Consider the following 19,628-nt stretch of genomic DNA (forward strand, 5'->3'; position numbering starts at 1 on the left):
GGTGGTCCCTATTTTTCTACTTGCATTTTTTATTTTTGCTTTTGAACTGCTAGGCTGGCAGAAGCTGGGACAAGTAATGGGAGCTCACCCCATTACGTGGCACTAGGGATTCAAACCGCTGAACTGCCGACCTTTTGATAGACAAGCTCAGCATCTTAGCCAGTGAGCCACCACATCCAGACTTGTCAACCTGTTACCCTCCACTGATCACAGGAATCTAGCATTTTTCATTATAGCCATGCTGGTTAGGGGAAATGCAGTTCGTAGGGAAAGTATGAGTTGCTTCTTCCCACTTCGAGCACTTTTGAGGAAGATACCAAAATGTCTTGGCATGTATCAATTGTAGGGTGGATAGAGAGTTTTGACCACTCTTTGTTCCTTTTGTTGATTTATTTGTTCTGTCTTCTGAGACAGAACAGCCAGGATAATGATTTTAAAAGACTACTCTCTGTTCACTGGGAGGATCCTATGATATGCAGGATTTCTGGATACCATTTTAGATCCTGGAATGTCTCCCAACAGAATTCACTGCTACTTTGCCTAAAGCAGGGGTCTCCAACCTTGGCAACTTTAAGCCTGGAGGACTTCAATTCTCAGAATTCCCCAGCCAACAAAGCAAAGCTGGCTGGGGAATTCTGGGAGTTGCTTCAGGCTTAAAGCTGCCAAGGTTGGAGACCCCTGGGCTAAAGTGTCATGCAGTTCAAAATAAAGTTAAATTGTTCAAGAGATCCCGTGGCTGATTTTGAAAGACCCCACATAAGTGCAGAGAGCACTTATTTAAGAGCAATGATTCACAGCAGTCCACAATGGTTGCCTTTTTTTTACTGGTCAGGATTTCTAGGACAAGTATGTGGGGGCTATATTGTGGAAGCATAAAGGACTCAGTGGGCTGCTTTCTGAGCCTTTTGTCCGCTCCTTTCTCTAATTTCTCCACTCCTTTCTCATTGTCATTTAGCATTATAGTTTGCACCAAATCAGCAGTTCATGGTGAAGTGATGCTGGCACGATAGGTCTAAGTATTTCCTCACTCCACCCACCGGTTTAGGTCAGCCTTTAATTCCACTTCCCACAACACCAAGTTAAGCTATACCTTTGGTTTTAATTGGCACAGAACTACTCAGCATTCCAGGCAGAATCAGGGGATTCTTCCTACACTGGAGATCGAGCTATGCATGCCATACTGAAAGCCAAATGTGGCTGTAGGTTCTGCCTCAGTTTACCTTCCCAACAGAGGTGGGTTTCAGCAGGTTCTGACCAGTTCTGGAGAAATGGTAACGGAAATTTTGAGTAGTTCAGAGAACTGGTAGTAAAAATTCTGACTGGACCCATCCCCATCTGTTCTCTGCCTCCCAAGTCCCAGCTGATCGGGAGGAAATGGAGATTTTGCAGTAACCTTTCCCTGCCACGCCCACCATGCCACGCCCACCATGCCATGCCACGCCCACTAAGCCACGCCCACAGAACCGGTAGTAAAAAATGTTGAAACCCACCACTGCTTCCCAATAAGCAACTGAGTCAGAAGATCATTTAAAAGCAGTTTATTAGAGTACCCTGAAAAAGTGGGATCTCGCCTGCCTGTCAATGACTACTTCAGCTTCAGCCACAACAATACATGAGAACACAATAGATACAAACTTAAAGTGAACCGCTCCAAACTTGACTGCAGAAAATATGACTTCAGTAACAGAGTGGTCAATGCCTGGAATGCACTACCTGACTGTAGCTTCTTCCCCAAACCCCCAAAATTTTAAGCTTAAACTGTCTACTATTGACCTCACCCCATTCCTAAGAGGTTTGTAAGGGGCGTGCATAAGTGCACCCGCGTGCCTACCGTCCCTGTCCTAATATTCCTTTTTTACTTACTCTCTTCATGTATTCAAATTATGTTTATACTTTTCCCTGTTATTTTATACATGATTGACAAAATAAATAAATAAATAAATAAATAAATAAATAAATATAAAATAAAATAAAATAAAATAAAATAAAATATCCCTCCTTTTTATAGTTAACATAACAAAGAAAATGCAAGGGGAAACTTGATTGGACAGAATAAAAGTAACCTTCCCTTTGCAAAGGAAATCAGTTACATATAGTAAAATATGTTACATATTTGTATCCCATAATATCACACATATTCATTAAAATGAGTTCTGTTGTCAGAAGGGGTGTAATTGTAAGGAAAAAGGTTGTTTAGAGTTCACAAAAGTGATAAACCAGACCTCAGGTTGTACTAACAAACTTTTCTTATCTGGAGCTAGTCTCCAGCTTGTTCATCAGTTTAGGAACGTTAAAGGCTAATAAATCTGAACATCATTTTAAAAGAGAGAAAATAAATCAAATTAAAATACAAGGTAACTATGTTAGTTAAGAAATAACAAAACCCCTCAATATAGACAACTAGTGTTCCCTAAACCATCCCTCTGCCTTAAAATGTGGCACAATACTGTGTCCAACAGCCAGTGCTGAAGCCAAACTGGGTACAGAATGGAGCCCACCCTGTCTTTGGCTTCAGGCAACGCCTGGTACAGTTATCTGACTAGGTGGCTCACTGGCTAAGATGCTGAGCTTGTTGATCAGAAAGGTCGGCATTTTGGTGGTTCGAATCCCTAGTACAGGTCTCCTGCATGAGCAGGGGGTTGGACTAGATGACCTCTAAGATCCCTTCCAACTCTGTTAAATATAAATATAATAAAATATAATATGGTACTGGTCTCAAGGGTTTTCATATCACCAGTTGCCCAATACCCTAGTAGAAATCTAATAACTAAACATGGGCCTTCGCATGGTCCTACCATAAACTATGGTTTTTCTCTCTCCTCCAGAATCTGAAAAGATGGCTGTCTAGTGATTTCCCATTCCATTGCTGTTATTTTTCCTTTTAGGGGAGCTATATGTGTAAATGATGATGAAGCAACAAGGGAGGGGGACATTGCAGTTGAGAGACCTGAATCCGGATGTCTCAAACCAGATCCACCAGAACATGGATTTATCAGGGTAGGTGTTGTAGAACTTCTCAGCCAACAACATCTGTGAAAGGCAAATGTGTTAAAAGGATTCAATGGATGAGAATCCTCAGGGGGAAAACAACTCAAGAAGCTTGGGAAATTTTGAAAAGTGAGATTATAAAAGCACAGTCTAACACAATACCAATGAAGAAGAAAAATAGTAGATCACAAAAGAAACCAGCATGGATGCATAAAGAACTATCTGACAAATTGAAAGACAAAAAGGACAAGTATAAAAAGTGGAAAGAGGGGCAAATAACTAAGGCAGAATATCAGCAAATAGCCCGAGCCTGTAAAGATGAAGTGAGGAAAGCTAAGGCTCACAATGAACATAGGCTAGCGACAAAAGTAAAAAATAACAAAAAAAGCTTCTTCCAACATGTTAAAAACAAGAAAAAAGTCAAGGAAACAATTGGCCCATTGCTGGGAGAAAGTGGCAAGAAGAGGACAAGCAACAGGGAGAAAGCAGATCTACTTAACTCATATTTTGCATTTATCTTTATACAAAAGGAAAAAACAATCCAACCTATCAAAAACAGCACCACAAAAAACAGATTAGAAACACAAGTTAAAATAGGGAAGAAAATGGTAAATGAACACCTGTCTACCCTAGACGAGTTCAAATCACCAGGACCAGATGGAATACACCCCAAGGTTCTGAAGGAACTGGCAGAAGAGATCTCAGAACCACTGAACTATTATATCTTTCAAAGATCCTGGAGCACAGGGGAGCTGCCAGAGGACTGGAAAAGAGCTGATGTAGTTCCCATCTTCAAAAAAGGAAAAAAAAACAGATCCAGGAAGCTACAGACCTATCAGCCTGACCTCAATACCAGGGAAGATTCTGGAAAAGATAATCAAGCAACGAATCACCGAACACCTAGAAGCAAACAAAGTAATAACCAAAAGCCAACATTGGTTTGTCAAAAACAGATCATGCCAGACTAATCTTATCGCATTCTTTGACAAATTGACAAAATTAGTAGACCAGAGGAATGCTGTTGATATAATTTACTTGGACTTCAGTAAAGCATTTGATAAAGTAGACCATAACCTACTACTAGATAAAGTAGAAAATGTGGGTTAGACAGCACCACCACCAGATGGATTCGTAACTGGCTGACCAACCGCACTCAACGTGTAGTCCTCAACGGAACTACATCCACATGGAGGAAGTATGCAGTGGAGTACCCCAAGGCTCTGTTTTAGGCCCAGTACTCTTCAACATCTTCATCAATGACTTGGACGAGGGATAGATGGGGAACTCATCAAATTTGCAGATGACACCAAGCTGGCAGGAATAGCCAACACTCCAGAAGATAGGCTCAAGTTACAGAAAGATCTTGACAGACTTGAACATTGGGCGCTATCTAACAAAATGAAATTCAACAGTGAAAAAGTAAGGTTCTACATTTAGGCCAAAAAACAAAATGCACCAGTACCGTATATGTGGTACCTTGCTCAATAGTAGTACCTGTGAGAGGGATCTTGGAGTCCTAGTGGATAACCATCTAGATATGAGCCAGCAGTGTGCAGCAGCTGTTAAAAAGCCAACACAGTTCTGGGCTGCATAAACAGAGGATAGAATCAAGATCACGTGAAGTGCTAGTACCACTTTATAATGCCTTGGTAAGGCCACACTTGGAATATTGCATCCAGTTTTGGTCGCCACGATGTAAAAAGATGTTGAGACTCTAGAAAGAGTGCAGAGAAGAGCAACAAAGATGATTAGGGGACTGGAGGATAAAACATATGAAGAACGGTTGCAGGAACTGGGTATGTCTAGTTTAACAAAAAGAAGGACCAGGGGAGACATGATAGCAGTGTTCCAATATCTCAGGGGCTGCCACAGAGAAGTGGGAGTTGGGCTGTTCTCCAGAGCACCTGAGGGTAGAACAAGAAGCAATGGGTGGAAACTGATCAAGGAAAGAAGCAACTTAGAACTAAGGAGAAATTTCCTGACAGTTAGAACAATTAATAAGTGGAACGACTTGCCTTCAGAAGTTGTGAATGCTCCAACACTGGAAATTTTTAAGAAAATGTTGGATAACCATCTGACTGAGATGGTGTAGGGTTTCCTGCCTGGGCAGGGGGTTGGACTAGAAGGCCTCCAAGGTCCCTTCCAACTCTGATGTTATATTATATTATATTAAAATCAGCAAGATGGCAGATGGAGCATTGTGATGCAAACTCATCCCTTTTGAGCATGCATACAATGACAATGCACGTACAGAAAGGGTATATTGTGCAATATGATTCTCCATCCACCATCTTACTGATTTTAACATTTCCCCTTGAGCATCCCTGTTCTCAGTTTTTGTTTTCTTATGTTTCTTGGACATAGATACTTCTTATGCTTCTTGGATATACTGCAGTTACTTATTAAAAAGCAAAGGATTAAGCAAATGTGCTAGCAAGGGATTAAGTCTTAGATACATTCCCTGGAAGAGCTGATGAACAATCTGGGGATCTTCCTGGTCCAGGGGTGAAATCTAAAAATTTTCCCTACCAGTTCTGTGAGTGTGGCTTAATTGGTGGGCGTGGCTTGGGGGGGTCAGGTGACCAGGTGGGCATGGCCAATAATAATAATAAAAATAATAAACAATGTACACAAAACAATAAGAAGTACCAGAAACCAACTTTCACACTTTACACACACACAACACAACACAATACAACTGACTCCACACAATGTAAAAGCAGCTGTACTTGACCCCAAATGGCCCCTGCAACAAGCAGGAACCTCACAGAGGCACAAAAAGCTCAAAAACCAACTTTCACACTTTACACACAGAATGCCACACACAGCTTTGTGAGATTTTGTGTGTTTGTGTAGTTAGAGTGAAACACTACAAAAACACATCAAATCTCAGAAAGCTGCACAAATATTTTATTTTATTATTTTATTTTATTTTATTTATATTTTTAGAAAAAAGCAGCTAAATTTAAAACTTCCTTAACTTTAAATTGCTATGTCTAAAAAAAAATAAAACTCCTAAAAAACCCCCCAATTAACTATTTTTTTAAAGCCCCGCCCCCCCAAAAACCCCAGTTACTTACCAAATTGCTGTCACAAGGCAGGCAGATTGAGTTGCCAACCGATTGAATTGATTGCAAGCAGGCAGATTGAGTTGCTAGCTGATGCAATTGATTGCAGAAGCCAAAGCAAGGTAGGAAAAATGAGCAAGCCCGAAAGAAGCAGCAAACTGTCAAGTAGGCAAGTTGGGACCAGGCAATTGGGTGAGCATGGGCGGGGGGGGGGGGGCGAAGGGGGGACAGGGATTTTTGCTACCGGTTTCAACCGGAAGCTTCAATTGGTCCACAGTGTAGTGGTGCATGGAGCTTTGGATGCACCACAGGACCGCTATGTAACAACACTGTGCTGACTCCCAGCGGGTTTCATGGTGCAATTCAAGGTGCAATGCAAGCTTTAAATGACATAAAACCAGATTAATGATGGGATTGCCTATTTCCGGTGGCCTCCATCCATCCCACCAGAACTAACAGGGTAAATACATTCTCCAAGTCTTCTTGGTAAATTAGTATCACCTGGTAGGTCTTAGAAATCATACATTATGGAACATTTATATGGCCTGACTGTTGGCTTTCCAGAAGGCTATGAAGATCCAGCTTTACCCCAAGCATTAAGACTAGTATACACTATATTAATGGAACCCAGTTGTTTTGCTATTGTTATTGTTATTGGCAACAAACATTTATGATCTTAACATTATTTTTCTTCATTGATTTCATTGTGTATTAAGTTTGAGTTTATATTGATGTTCCATTGGCTAGATAGAAATCCATATACATTTGTTAAATGAATGAAATTAATCCCTAAATAGAACTATCATGTTTAAGCCAGTATATCTTTCAGAGTCAGGCATTTGATATAAAAGGGCCATGCTGAAGTTCTTGGCAGGCATGATGTTATAATTGGGTTTACTTCACAGCCATTTTTGCTGTTTTAAGGAAAAAGTACAAGATAATGTTAAGATTCATTGTAACTTAGGAAATTATTTATTAAGCAACTAAGATCAGAGAGACCATGTTTCAAATCCAAATTCAGCCACAAAGCTCAGTGGGATAGCCTTAGTCCAGCTATTCATTCTTTCAGTCTTACTGAATTTGAGAGTTGTTGTGGAGATAAAACAATGCCAAAAAAAACCCCCAAAACCCTACAGATTTTTATAATTATTGAGAGAACTTCTGCTAACAGATAGAATAAAGTTTGCCTAAATAGTTTTGAATGGATGAACTGCTCAAACAAAGTTGCATGAAAAACTTGGGTGTTTCTACTTGAATATAAGGAGCTGTTTTTATTTCATAACAAGTCGTTTTGCTCAGCATATGAAGGGTTTCCTCTGGTTAATTTCAGAATGAGAAGAACCATTATGATGTTGGGGAAAATGCTGAAATTGTGTGCTTCAGTGGATACACTCTTACTGGATATCCGTTCTTTCACTGCCAGCCTGATCAAACTTGGTTGCAACGTTCTGTCGAATGCCAACGTAAGAACCATTAAGAGATTTAAGCTACTAACAAGAGAAAGGGTATGAAAACATCCAATAGAGGTTCTCTGTGTATGAAGTCTTGCTTGGTCCAAGATCCAATTTCATGTGAAAGAATTCCACATGAGTTTATGGAAATATATCCAGAGCATTTGCATCATGGCTACTTTAGCAACCAGTTTGAGCAAATCAACATGCCCACTTTATATGTTATGAGTTATTAGTGAGGAGAGGCACATAATGTCATGTGCAAAATGCTGAAGCTGAGCTGAGTACAGAAAGTCCAGATTTTGGAGAAGTTGGCCACTCTTGAAGTAGAATTGTGGAAAGGGATGGGGAAAGTTACCTTGAAGTCTTACACATCATTGGTACTAATTTTCAACAGTGTTGCCATAGATAGATCAGTGATTCGACAAGTCCATTGGAAGGGGCTATAGTTCAAAGATTTGCTTTGTGTGGAGGAAGTCCCAAGTTTAAAGCCAGGTAAAGCTGAGAAGGACTATAGTTTTATTCCAAGAGAGCTGTCACCAGTCAATGTCAATAATTAGGGATAGGTGGATTAGCATATTGACTTTGGTACACAGCTTCTTATGTTCCTAATTTTATAAACAGAACTTCTATTCCTAAGAGAGCCAAATATACAAAGGATGTTATGTTAAATGTGTTGTGGCAAACATTACATCCGTCCCTGATACATTTCAGCCTTGTTACATCTGTTTCAGTGGCTTTCCTTGGTCATTTCTGCATATAAGCAAGTAGGCCACTTCGTTTCACCTGGAATCCTAGCAGAAATGCTATCTCTGTAGGCACAGGGATATGACGATGAACTGAGAGCTGCATTGAGCAGCTTTGAGAGAACATGGTTGCCTCCACATTTCTGTTGTAAGGAAAGACATGGTTGCCTTTTTGTATTACCTTAATTCCTGATAGGGAAGGCGGGGATATGCTCTTTCAATAGCTCAGACCAGTGTTTCTTAACTTTGGCAACTTTAAGATATGTGGACTTCAACTTCCCAAATTTCCCAGCTAGCTATGCTGACTGGGGAATTCTGGAAATTGAAGTCCACGTTTCTTCAGGTTGCCAGAGTTGAAAAACACTAGCTTAATCCAAAACTAGCCAACTACTTCATAGTCCAGTCCTTGTGATTAGTTCATGGTACAATTCAAACCCAGGACATTGGTTTAACTCAGGAGTGTCAAAGTCAAGGCCCGGGGGTCAAATCTGATCTATAGAGTACTTAGATCTGGCTCACAAGGCCTCCCTAGAAACAGTAAAGGACTGGCCCACGATGCCTCTGCCAGTGAAAACAGGCTCTGTTTTTCGCTGCAACAGCCTCCTGCCGCCCTCTGCCAGGGAAAATGGAGTTGGGGAGGCACGTGCAGCCCCCCCCGAGCTCTGTTTTCCCTGGCAGAAGTCTGTAGGCCATTGCAGCTGAAAACGGAGCTCGGATGCCCAGTTTTGCTGACAGAGCATTCGGGCCACCACAGACGTCCCTGACATGAGTGATGTCAAGTTGGCCATGCCCACTCTGATCACGCCTGCCCCTTGAGGTCAAACACAACCCTGATGCGGCCCTCAATGAAATTGGGTTTGACACCCCTGGTTTAACTGGCTAATCTCAGTTAAATTAACAATGAGTAAACTGTACTGTGTGAATATAACCAGTGAATTAGTGTTTTCAGTTTTCAGATTGGCTTTTTAAATTGTTAATTGTTTACAGTTTTGGTATAAAGCCATTAAAAATATTTGAACTCTATATTTAATTTGCAGCTCTTATGTCATAGCCTGGTAATCTCATTTACCTCCCTGCCTCCCTTCTTTTCTCAGTATCTGCATGTCGCAGACCAGCAGTCTCAGATATTGTCACCATTTTCCCTTTTAAAAGTGAATATAACATTGGGGAAACAATCCGCCTAAGTTGTGCACCAACCTTTAGTTTAACTGGCCATTCGGAGTACACCTGTGTAAGTGGCCCATCCTGGCGTCCTGCTTTAGTGAGACTGCTTACTTGTGAGAAAGGTAAGTGAATCGTTCATCTGGCAGAGAGATTCACCTGTTCAGTGTAGAGTTTGGAGCAATGGGTTCAAAATTCTCACTCAGGCATGCTAGTTAGTGTGATCTTCCTTTCAGGACTTTTGAATGAACATATCATGAAAGAGGTGTGCATGATGTTACATATGAATGCCTTGAAGGAAAAATGGGATTAAAATACAATAAGAGAAGAAAAATGAAGAAATGGAGTGCTCTCAAATAAAATAAAATGAAAAAGCACCAAAGTCTAGGAGGGCTTTACTGTTAATAGTTATATTATAAAAAGTAAAGATGCTCCATATCAGAGAGATCAACATGGAGACATATCCAGTGGTGGGATTCAAATGATTTAACAACCGGTTCTCTGCCCTAATGATTTCTTCCAACAACCAGTTCACCAAAATGCTTAGAAAGTTAACAACCGGTTCTCCCGAAGTGGTGCGAACTGGCTGAATCCCACCACTGGACATATCCATGGTGTTTTCTTGTCCATGATACAAAACATTGTCTTATTCCAGGCTTTAAAAAAATTTTTTTCCCCAAATCTAGCCTATATCCCTGGCATGTCTGGGTGATCTACCACAAAAATATCGTCAGCTCCAATCTAACTTGATTTTCAAGATATCCAAAATCACTTCCGTGATACCACCTGTTGTGATTTAGTTTTACTTTTAGATATATACACACCCGCATAGTCAAGAAAGCAACAAAACTGAAGTCTCATAACTCTGTGTAAAATCCATTCTCCCAAAAGATGATAACTGTGCCCCTCAGAATTTCTCCCCAAATTGCTGATAGTATGTAATATTTTGCTTGACAAGAGGAGAAATTTATTAAATATATAGGAACTATCCAGAGTGAATGGAATGAAATAAAGCACTTTGTGTTCATTAAGAAAATTGATATGAAATATCTAAATTTGAATTGACAATATCAAGGGAATAAGGAGCAATAAATACAAAGAATGCGGGAATATTACAAACAGAATGTTAGGATGCTTGTTCAGGCTGTGCAAGGGTGACAAAAGAGAATAAAGTTAGCAATCCACGTTGTATATATTTTAAAATGATAACATAAAATACAAATAAAGCGGATGAATAAAGCAAAGCAATTATTCAAAAGAGATTTGAGGGGAATAAACTTCTCATACAAACTCCTGTGAAACCTGAAAAGATATAGTATAATATCTGATATGGCAAGTATACACCAAAACATAAATACCCTTAAGATTAAAAAAATAACCAGCACACTTAATAAGCCTGAGACATTTCTGGCTATCTATACTCAGGAAGGCTCAGATGCTCTTAATTAGCTTGATTTTAAACCCCCCCATGCAAAACCTTGTGGGTTATTTCAGGGCTGAGGATGGAAAGGAGAAATTGCTTATATTGATTGGTGAATCCTGCTTTGCTGGTCAGAAATGGGGTAATTAGAGCATTTTGGGGTTCTGTATAAAGGTGTCAATACAGAAGAACTTTCAATTCCAGTGCAATTGTATTTAGCAAATTTAATCTGAAATTCAGGTGTCTATTTTAAATCATGCTTCAGTTTTGTGCTGGCCACCCCTACTTTGGGGGATGTCACCCATGGATGCTACTCAAAACTAAATATGAGTGTTGGCTCCAAGCAAGTGTACATTGTAGTTTAACACCAATCCTGAAAATGTCTATCAAACCTTTATATCTAATAGTATCCCTATGTATTTATGCTTCATTTTTTTTGCATTCCTTATCCTCTTGCAGATGATTCTCTACGTTCTCAAAGCAATTGCAAACCAGGAGAAACGCAAGTTGACTCCCAATGTGTGTGTATGAACCCTATAGAAGACTGCAGGTAAATTATACAGAGAAAAGGGTTTCACCAGATGTTAAGACTTATATCATCTTAAGAAAAAATGAAGTGCCTGCTCCAACCTGTGTCCAACTCCAAGAGACTTCCCTCAAATTTTTCTTCTTAATGGATCTTGGCTAAGAGGAAGCTTTTTCTTAGGAGAAAACTTTAACATTGTATATCCATTTACATACTGGTGTAGGCTTTCACAGCAAGCATCTTTTGAGTCGTGTTGGGCTTAGGGCTTTGGGACCATGATCTAAAAAACATATTTCTTGACCTTTCACCAGCAGCTGTGATTGACATCTGCAGAAACTCACTGGGCTCCTATCTTTATAGCCAGGTGTTCTGATTTCTGATTGGTCAATAATATATTGCTCTGTATCAGACCATTTTGCATCGGAAGATGCCAGCCACAGTTGCCATGGAAACCTCAGGAAATCTGTTCGCTAGGCCACGGTCACTAAATTCTGAAGCCCAACCTTGCCCGTTAGCTACTTGTCTCTGTTCTTTGGTTAGGAAGACTCCACATGGGCAGAATCCAGATGTTTCATGTATTCCATTTATTTATTTATTTATTTATTTATTTATTTATTTATTTATTTATTTATTTATTTATTTTGTCACAACAATATACATAAGCATCACACAAAAAGATTATATAGTATGTAAACATATATATAAAGAAATATAAGGAGGTATAAGCATATATATATATATATATATATATATATATGAAAAAAAAAGAAAAACAATAGGACACGAACGGTAGGCACGTTTACGCTCTTATGCACGCCCCTTATGGTCCTCTTAGGAATGGGGTGAGGTCAATAGTAGAAAGTTTTTGGTTAAAGCTTTTGGGATTATGGGAAGAGACCACAGAGTCAGGTAAAGTATTCCAAGCACTGATGATTCTGTTACAGAAGTCATTTTTTCTGCAATCTAGATTAAAGCGGTTAACATTGAGTTTAAATCTATTTGTTGCTCTAGTATTATTGCAATTAAAGCTGAAGTAGTCTTTAACAGGAAGGACATTACAATAGATGATTCTATGAGTTAAACTTAGGTCTTGTTGAAGGCGACGGAGTTCTAAGTTTTCTAAGCCTAGGATTTCAAGTCTGGTGGGATAAGATATTTTGTTGTTTTCAGAGGAGTGAAGAACTCTTCTTGTAAAATATTTCTGGACACGTTCAATTGTATTGATGTCAGAAATGAGGTGAGGGTTCCAGACAGGCGAGCTGTATTCTAGAATTGGTCTAGCAAATGTTTTATATGCTCTGGTTAGTAGTGTAGTGTTTCTGGAAAAGAAGCTACGCAAGATTAGGTTTACAACTCTAGAGCTTTTTTTGCTATGAAGTTGCAGTGGGCTTTGGCACTTAGATCATTTGATATGAAAACTCCAAGGTCTTTAACAGGGTGGGGGTCATCTGCAAGGTAATGTCCATCAAGTATGTACTTAGTGTTTGGATTCTTTTTTCCAATATGTAAGACTGAGCATTTGCTCGTTGAGATTTGGAGTTGCCAAGTTTTAGACCAAGCGGTTAGATGATCAAGGTCTTTTTGAATGATAGATGTATTGTCTGTGGTGTTAAATAGTTTGACATCATCAGCAAAGAAAACACAATTACTTGAGATATGGTCACAAAGATCTTTTTTATGTATAGTATGAAGAGTGTTGGTCCAAGAATGCTGCCTTGAGGAACGCCACTCTTGACAGGAACAGGATTTGATAGAGCGTTGCCAATTTTGACCACTTGTTGTCTGTTAGACAGAAAAGCAGATATCCATTTGTGAAGGGGTCCTGAGATGCCATAGGATTTTAGTTTTAGGAGAAGTTTATCATGTACTACTGAGTCAAAAGCTTTGCAGAAGTCTATGTAGATTGCATCTATTGTTTTGCCTTGATCAAGATTTGTAGTGCATATGTTTTTACAGTAGAGAAGTTGTAAGTTATATGATAATTTTTTCCTGAAACCAAATTGTTTATTAGAGAGTAGGTTGTTTGTTTCTAAGTGGAAGGTAATGGATTGGCTGATGATTGATTCCATAACTTTGCAGGTGACGCAGCACAGAGAGATTGGTCTGTAATTTTCAACTAAGCTGGGGTCTCCTTTTTTGAAGATTGGGATGACCGTGACTAGTGACCAAAGTTTGGGAAGGGAACTGGTCGTGAAAGCTTTATCAAAGATTATGCTTAGGGGTTCTGCTATATTAGTGGAAAGTTTTTTTAAGAAGTGTGCACATAGTCCATCGGGTCCAATAGATAGTTATGAAGAGCTTTTCCAACATTATCTTCTGTGAAATCTATATGTATTAAATCCTCATACTCATCCTTTGATACTCCATCCTTTGATGGAAGTTGATACATTTCCCCCATATGGTATGTTCTCAGGCTTTCCCTGTCTCCTCCAAGCTCTCTCAGGAAATGCCATAATCTCATCCCCTCCTGAGAACTTGCATATTGTTACACCACAAATTGCAAAATGTCAATGTGCCCTGCTATTTGGTGATACAGCTAGGATTGGAATGTTTATGTATGTAAGTAAAATAAAGAAACAGATTGGAGTTCACTTGTGAATATGTTGTTGGTAACCTATTTTTTAACCATCTTTTTAAATTTTCTTCTCTAAACAGAATCTGGAAGGTTCTGTTAATGTCCATCTGATATAAATAATGATAATCACTCCAGATTTTTTTTTTAAAAAAATAATAACTTGGCTAACCAGCTCCAGCTAACTTCCCAAACTGATGTTCCAAATGTTATAAACAATAATGAAAAATGCTTCTTTATTAATCGTTTTCTTCATCCCTCTCATGTTTACTTTGGCTTTGCATTTTGGTCATTTGGCAGACACTATTCTGAAGATGTCTGTGTCCTGGATGCCACATCCGAAGAAGCACTTACAAAGCCCAGCTGTCCATATTTGGCTGAAAAATGCCTGGATCAGCATTCCTTCCATTTCTTGCATTCTGGCCCCTGCAGGAGTGAAACCGATGTGAGTTGGGCTAAGGAAAGGTTCAGAATGGCCACGGACAGCATAAAGAGAGAACTTTGTGGCTATGATACATGTTACGACTGGGAGCAGTGCTCAGGTACGCATGAGTGCACTAACTTGTTATTGTTCCTAGACCACGTTTATGATGTCAGATTAGTGGCAATGGATATGGATCAGGGTGAAATCTAAAAATTCTCCCTACCGGTTCTGTGGGCGTGGCTTAATTGGTGAGCATGGCTTGGAGGTCAGATGACTGGGTGGGCGTGGCCAATAACAATAAATAATAAAAATAATAAACAAAGTATAAAAAACAATAAGAGGTACCAAAAACCAACTTTCACACTTTATACACACACAACACAACACAACTGACTCACACACAATGTAAAAGCAGCTGCACTTCATACTTCACAAAGCCAAAAAAACTTCAAAAACCAACTTTCACACTTTACACACACACAACACAACACAGCTCTCTCTCACACACACACACAAAATACCACATACAGCTTTCTGAGATTTTGTGTGTTTGTGTAGTTAGACTGAAGCACTACAGAAACACACCAAATCTCAGAAAGCTGCACAAATATTTTATTTTATTATTTTACTTTATTTTATTTATATTTTTTAGATCAGGGGTCTCCAACCTTAGTAACTTTAAGGTTTGTGGACTTCAATTCCCAGAGTTCCTCAGCCAGCAAAGCCAGCCAGCATTAGTTGTTCAGTGATGAAATAGATTAGCTAAGCAACTGATTCTGTCTGGTGCTGAAAGTGAAACTGGGGCTTTCAGGCTGGGGAAAAAGCCATGCGTTCGATCAGTAATCAGGTAAGTGCCTTAGAATCTCTTAAAAGGATGTTTTCTACATGTTTTCTACAGAAAACATGTTTTTAAAGGTTCTGCTGATGAGGAACTCAGGTGAGATCGCCAGAGGAGCCTTTAAAAAAATTTTTTTTTAAGTTTAAAGGCTCTGCCAATCTCAGCTGAAGGGCGGGATCCTCAAAGGCTTTTTTTTACTTTTTAAGGCATATTTCGGCTGAAGAAAAACCGGCTTTTAAAAGTAAAAAAAACCTCTCTGCTGATGGTGCGGCTCAGAAGAGGCAGCGGGGGCGGGACCAGGGATTTTTGCTACCAGTCCTCCGAACCAGCAGCCGCCATCGCTACCGGATCGCCGGAGCCTGTCTGAACCAGGAGCATTTCACCCCTGATATGGATAGGCACCCATTTAGGCCTCAAAACAATTTCAAGAAGTGGTCTGAATTGATCTGGCAATGATTTAAAGGTAAAGGTAAAGGTTCCCCTCACACATATGTGCTAGTCGTTCCCGACTCTAGAGGGTGGTGCTCATCTCTGTTTCAAAGCCGAAGAGCCAGCACTGTCTGAAGATGTCTCGGTGATCATGTGGCTGGCATGACTAAATGCTAAAGGCGCATGGAATGCTGTTACCTTCCCACCAAAGGTGGTCCCTATTTTTTTCTACTTGCATTTTTTATGTGCTTTCGAACTTTTGGCTGGCAGAAGCTGGGACAAGTAACGGGAGCTCACCCCGTTTCACGGCAATAGGGATTTGAACCACTGAACTGCCAACCTTCTGATCGACAAGCTCAGCATCTTAGCCACTGAGCCACCCCCAAATTCAAATTCAATCTGGGATCAGATCCTGATAAGAATTCAAAGCTTTGACCACCAATTGACTGTGGTGAAATCAAAATATTCCTTCTCTTTCTCTTCTAGAATATCCCAGTTACAAAAAAGGTTAGAGCCGCAATTTAACAAGATGAATGAACAAACGCAATAAACAGAATGCAATATCCTACCAGGATACTGAACAAAGGCATCATAGTTTAAGAGAAGAGAAGGCAAAAATTTACCAAAAGGGGTGGCAAGTTAGGGCAAAGGCTGGTTTGAAAGGGTAAGAAATTTGGAAGATACCCAAAGGAGAAATGATTTCCCCCTCTTTCATTATGTCTCTCCATCATGGTACTTTCCCCACTCCCAATATGGTCTAAATCAGGGGTCTCCAACCTTGGCAACTTTAAGACTTGTGGACTTCCACAATTGAAGTCCACAAGTCTTAAAGTTGCCAAGGTTGGAGACCCCTGGTCTAGATAAGGAGCATCTCCAATATTACTCCTGGATCAATATCGGATTCTTACACCATTGTCTAGATTTGTTAGCTGAACCAACTGATTTCTAGCTTAGCCACAAAGTAGAGCAAACTGGAAATATTCCAATTTACCTTTTGAGATGGAAGTGCTTGGAGGTAAGTGGTTTTTTTCTTCATTGGCAAGGAAATGTTTGTAAAAAAATGTGTATAACATTTAGATTCTTTTCTCCCCAAAGAATTTTGCCCCAGCCCAGCCCTAAAATGGAAATGGAATGATATTGCAAATTGAGATGGGAAAAATATCCTAATTAGTAAGAATTTGTGCAAGAAAGCTCAACTGGTGACTTTGGATATATGACAAGTACACTGTCCTTTAGATAGAAGAAAGGCTAATGACCCAGTAGGCAGGGTTATAAGCTATGAACAATTTTCATTTCTAACATTCCCAAGCAACAGACACAATGTTCTGCAGATCAGACCATAAGGTTTTCAGGCTGGTCTGCAGCCAAAAAGGGATCATTTTTCCAATTCTTACAAACTTCCTTGGAAATCCTCTTTCTTTCCCACAAAACAATCATCCCGTACAAACTGCTACAACTGCCTCCAAGCACTTCCATCTAGCTGTATGTACAAGTAGTCCTCAATTTACAATTGGAACCAGAATCTCTGTTGCTAAACAAGGCAGTTGTTAAGTGAATCACTCCTGATTTCATGACCTTTTTTTGCCATGGTTGCTTAGCGAAATACTACAGTTATTAAGTGAATTGAGCGGTCATTAAGTGAATTGGTTTCCCCTGTTGACTTTGCTTTTCAGAAGTCATTTGGGGAGGCTGCAAATGGCAGTCACCTGACTCCCCCCCATTAAACAGACCAATATTATTTTTACAATAATGTAAATATTGTGTTGATGATTTGATACGTCTCTGAATATCATGTGACTAGAACTAAAAGCCATTTTTTTTCTCTTATAGAGTCACATGGTAAATGTGTCTGCTTGCTGCCTAACCAGTGCCCGCGTGGTGGGGAGCCCATTTCCTGCGTCCAAATAAGGACAAGAAAGATAACAGCAAACCTCTGCATGCTGGGAGCATTGAAGTGCTCCAATACAGACATTGTAATTTTACATGAAGGGAGCTGTCCAAACTAAAAGATGTCAGTTTTTCATTCCTGGATATCAATAGCATGAATGGCTGTTCGTTTGTTTTTTTGCATTGGCCTTCCCAGATTGCTTTAATTCCAGCATCCGAGCATCTCGTTCCAGCCTCTCTTATTCATGTCATCACCACACATCTGAAGTTCACGACAATTTCTCTTTTCTCCAATTGAGTAACTGAGCATGGATGAAGTGCACTGCATACAAAAAGTTAGCAGAGCTTTGATTCCACTGTCACGGCCGCCTTCTTGGCTCCTTTCATGGGATGGAATTCAGTTTCGAATCGCAAACGTCAGGAATAAGTGTCCGGTGTCCCTTCCAATAATATGAACTCTCTAAGATAGTTATCCCTAAATAGCAGCGTGCCTTTGACATGGTGGCTGCTTCTTCTCTCCATTCTGACAAGCATTTTTGCACTGCTTTAAAAGTCTTCCTTACCTCTTGAGCCAGTCAGAAATTCAAATGCATTTTTTAAAAAAGCAACAGGCATTTTTCTCTGCTTCCCTCCTGGTTTTGCCCTCACCCCACCTGTTCTGTGACCAGAAAGCCAAACAGATCAAAAACAAACAGTTCTTTTAGATCAGCTACAGTGAGACAGTGGCATCTGGATGTCATCTGCATTCCAAGAATAGAATAGAATAGAATAGAATAGAATAGAATAGAATAGAATAGAATAGAATTTTTTATTGGCCAAATGTGATTGGACACACAAGGAATTTTTCTTACTGCATATGCTCTCGGTGTACATAAAAGAAAAGATACGTTCATCAAGAATCATAAGGTACAACACTTAATGATAGTCATAGGATACAAATAAGCAATCAGGAAACAATATCAGTAAAAATCGTAAGGATACAAGCAACAAAGTTACAGTCATACAGTCTTAAGTGGAAGGAGATGGGTGGTGGGAACGATGAGAAGATTAATAGTAGTGCAGACTTAGTGAATAGTTTGACAGTGTTGAGGGAATTATTTGTTTAGCAGAGTGATGGCATTTGGGAAAATATTGTCCTTGTGCCTAGTTGTTCTGGTGTGCAGTGGTCTACAGCATCATTTTGAGTTGAAACAATTTATGTCCAGGATGTGAGGGGTCTGTAAATATTTTCACAGCTCTCTTTTTGACTCGTGCAATATACAGGTCTTCAATGGAAGGCAGGTTGGTAACAATTGTTTTTTCTGCAGTTCTAATTATCCTCTGAAGTCTGTGTCTGTCTTGTTAGGTTGCAGAACCAAACCAGACAGTTATAGAGGTACAGATGACAGACTCAATAATTCCTCTGTAGAATTCAATCCTTTCTATCTACCACTTTCATTTTAAAAAATCTGAAAGCAGAGGTGGAAAGCCCTTGACAAGTCAACAACCACTGATCTAAAATAGATTTCCCAACTATGGGTCTTCCAGATGTATAGAAAAAGCAAGTCCCAGAATTCCTTACCAACTCCAATATCAATACAGATACTATTAAGCTAGATAGTCCAATGCCATGGCTGCTAATTTATCTTCCTTACCAAGATACTTCTTTAGTTAGTTGTAGTACTGATGTTCCTGCTAACTGAAAGCGTTCTCTGACTTGAATTAGCCTAATGTCTAATTTGAGGGAAGTCCTTAAATATCATGTTGGGAAATAATATTTTAATAAGACACAAATCTACTCTGAAATCACTGAGCTCAGTGAAATTTATTCTCTGCTAAGCACATACACAATTGCAACCAAACTCTGTTTTCAAAAAAAGATTATTAACAGTTGTTTTTTAACTCCTATACAATGTACAGGACAATCTGTAGACTTTATTCTGAACAAAAAAAAATTATCGGCTCTATAATAATTGCTCAGCATTAATCCACTGTAACCTTGGAACTGGCCTGTCTTAAATTTCCCAACTTTCTATTCTGTTAACACTTAACCAATACAAATAAATGATTGCTGCATGCAGCCAACCACTTTTCTTGTTTTTATGAGTCATCACTTTAAACTAAGCGTTGATATTTATT

At 39.5% G+C, this 19,628-nt stretch overlaps 1 protein-coding gene across 1 annotated transcript in view; it reads left to right on the plus strand.

Annotated features, from left to right (window-relative positions):
* Positions 1-19,569, plus strand: part of C6 (complement C6) — a 63,172-nt gene extending 43,603 nt beyond the window's left edge. The window contains exons 13-18 of the mRNA XM_058173280.1: positions 2,886-2,997; positions 7,387-7,519; positions 9,348-9,539; positions 11,294-11,384; positions 14,233-14,474; positions 17,454-19,569. Coding sequence (XP_058029263.1) covers positions 2,886-2,997; positions 7,387-7,519; positions 9,348-9,539; positions 11,294-11,384; positions 14,233-14,474; positions 17,454-17,629 — 946 coding nt within the window. The 3' untranslated portion in view covers positions 17,630-19,569. The remainder of the gene's footprint in view (positions 1-2,885; positions 2,998-7,386; positions 7,520-9,347; positions 9,540-11,293; positions 11,385-14,232; positions 14,475-17,453) is intronic.
* The last annotated feature ends 59 nt before the right edge of the window (positions 19,570-19,628 follow it).

The sequence above is a fragment of the Ahaetulla prasina genome, chromosome 2 (assembly GCF_028640845.1).
Source record: "Ahaetulla prasina isolate Xishuangbanna chromosome 2, ASM2864084v1, whole genome shotgun sequence".
Classification (NCBI taxonomy): domain Eukaryota; kingdom Metazoa; phylum Chordata; class Lepidosauria; order Squamata; family Colubridae; genus Ahaetulla; species Ahaetulla prasina.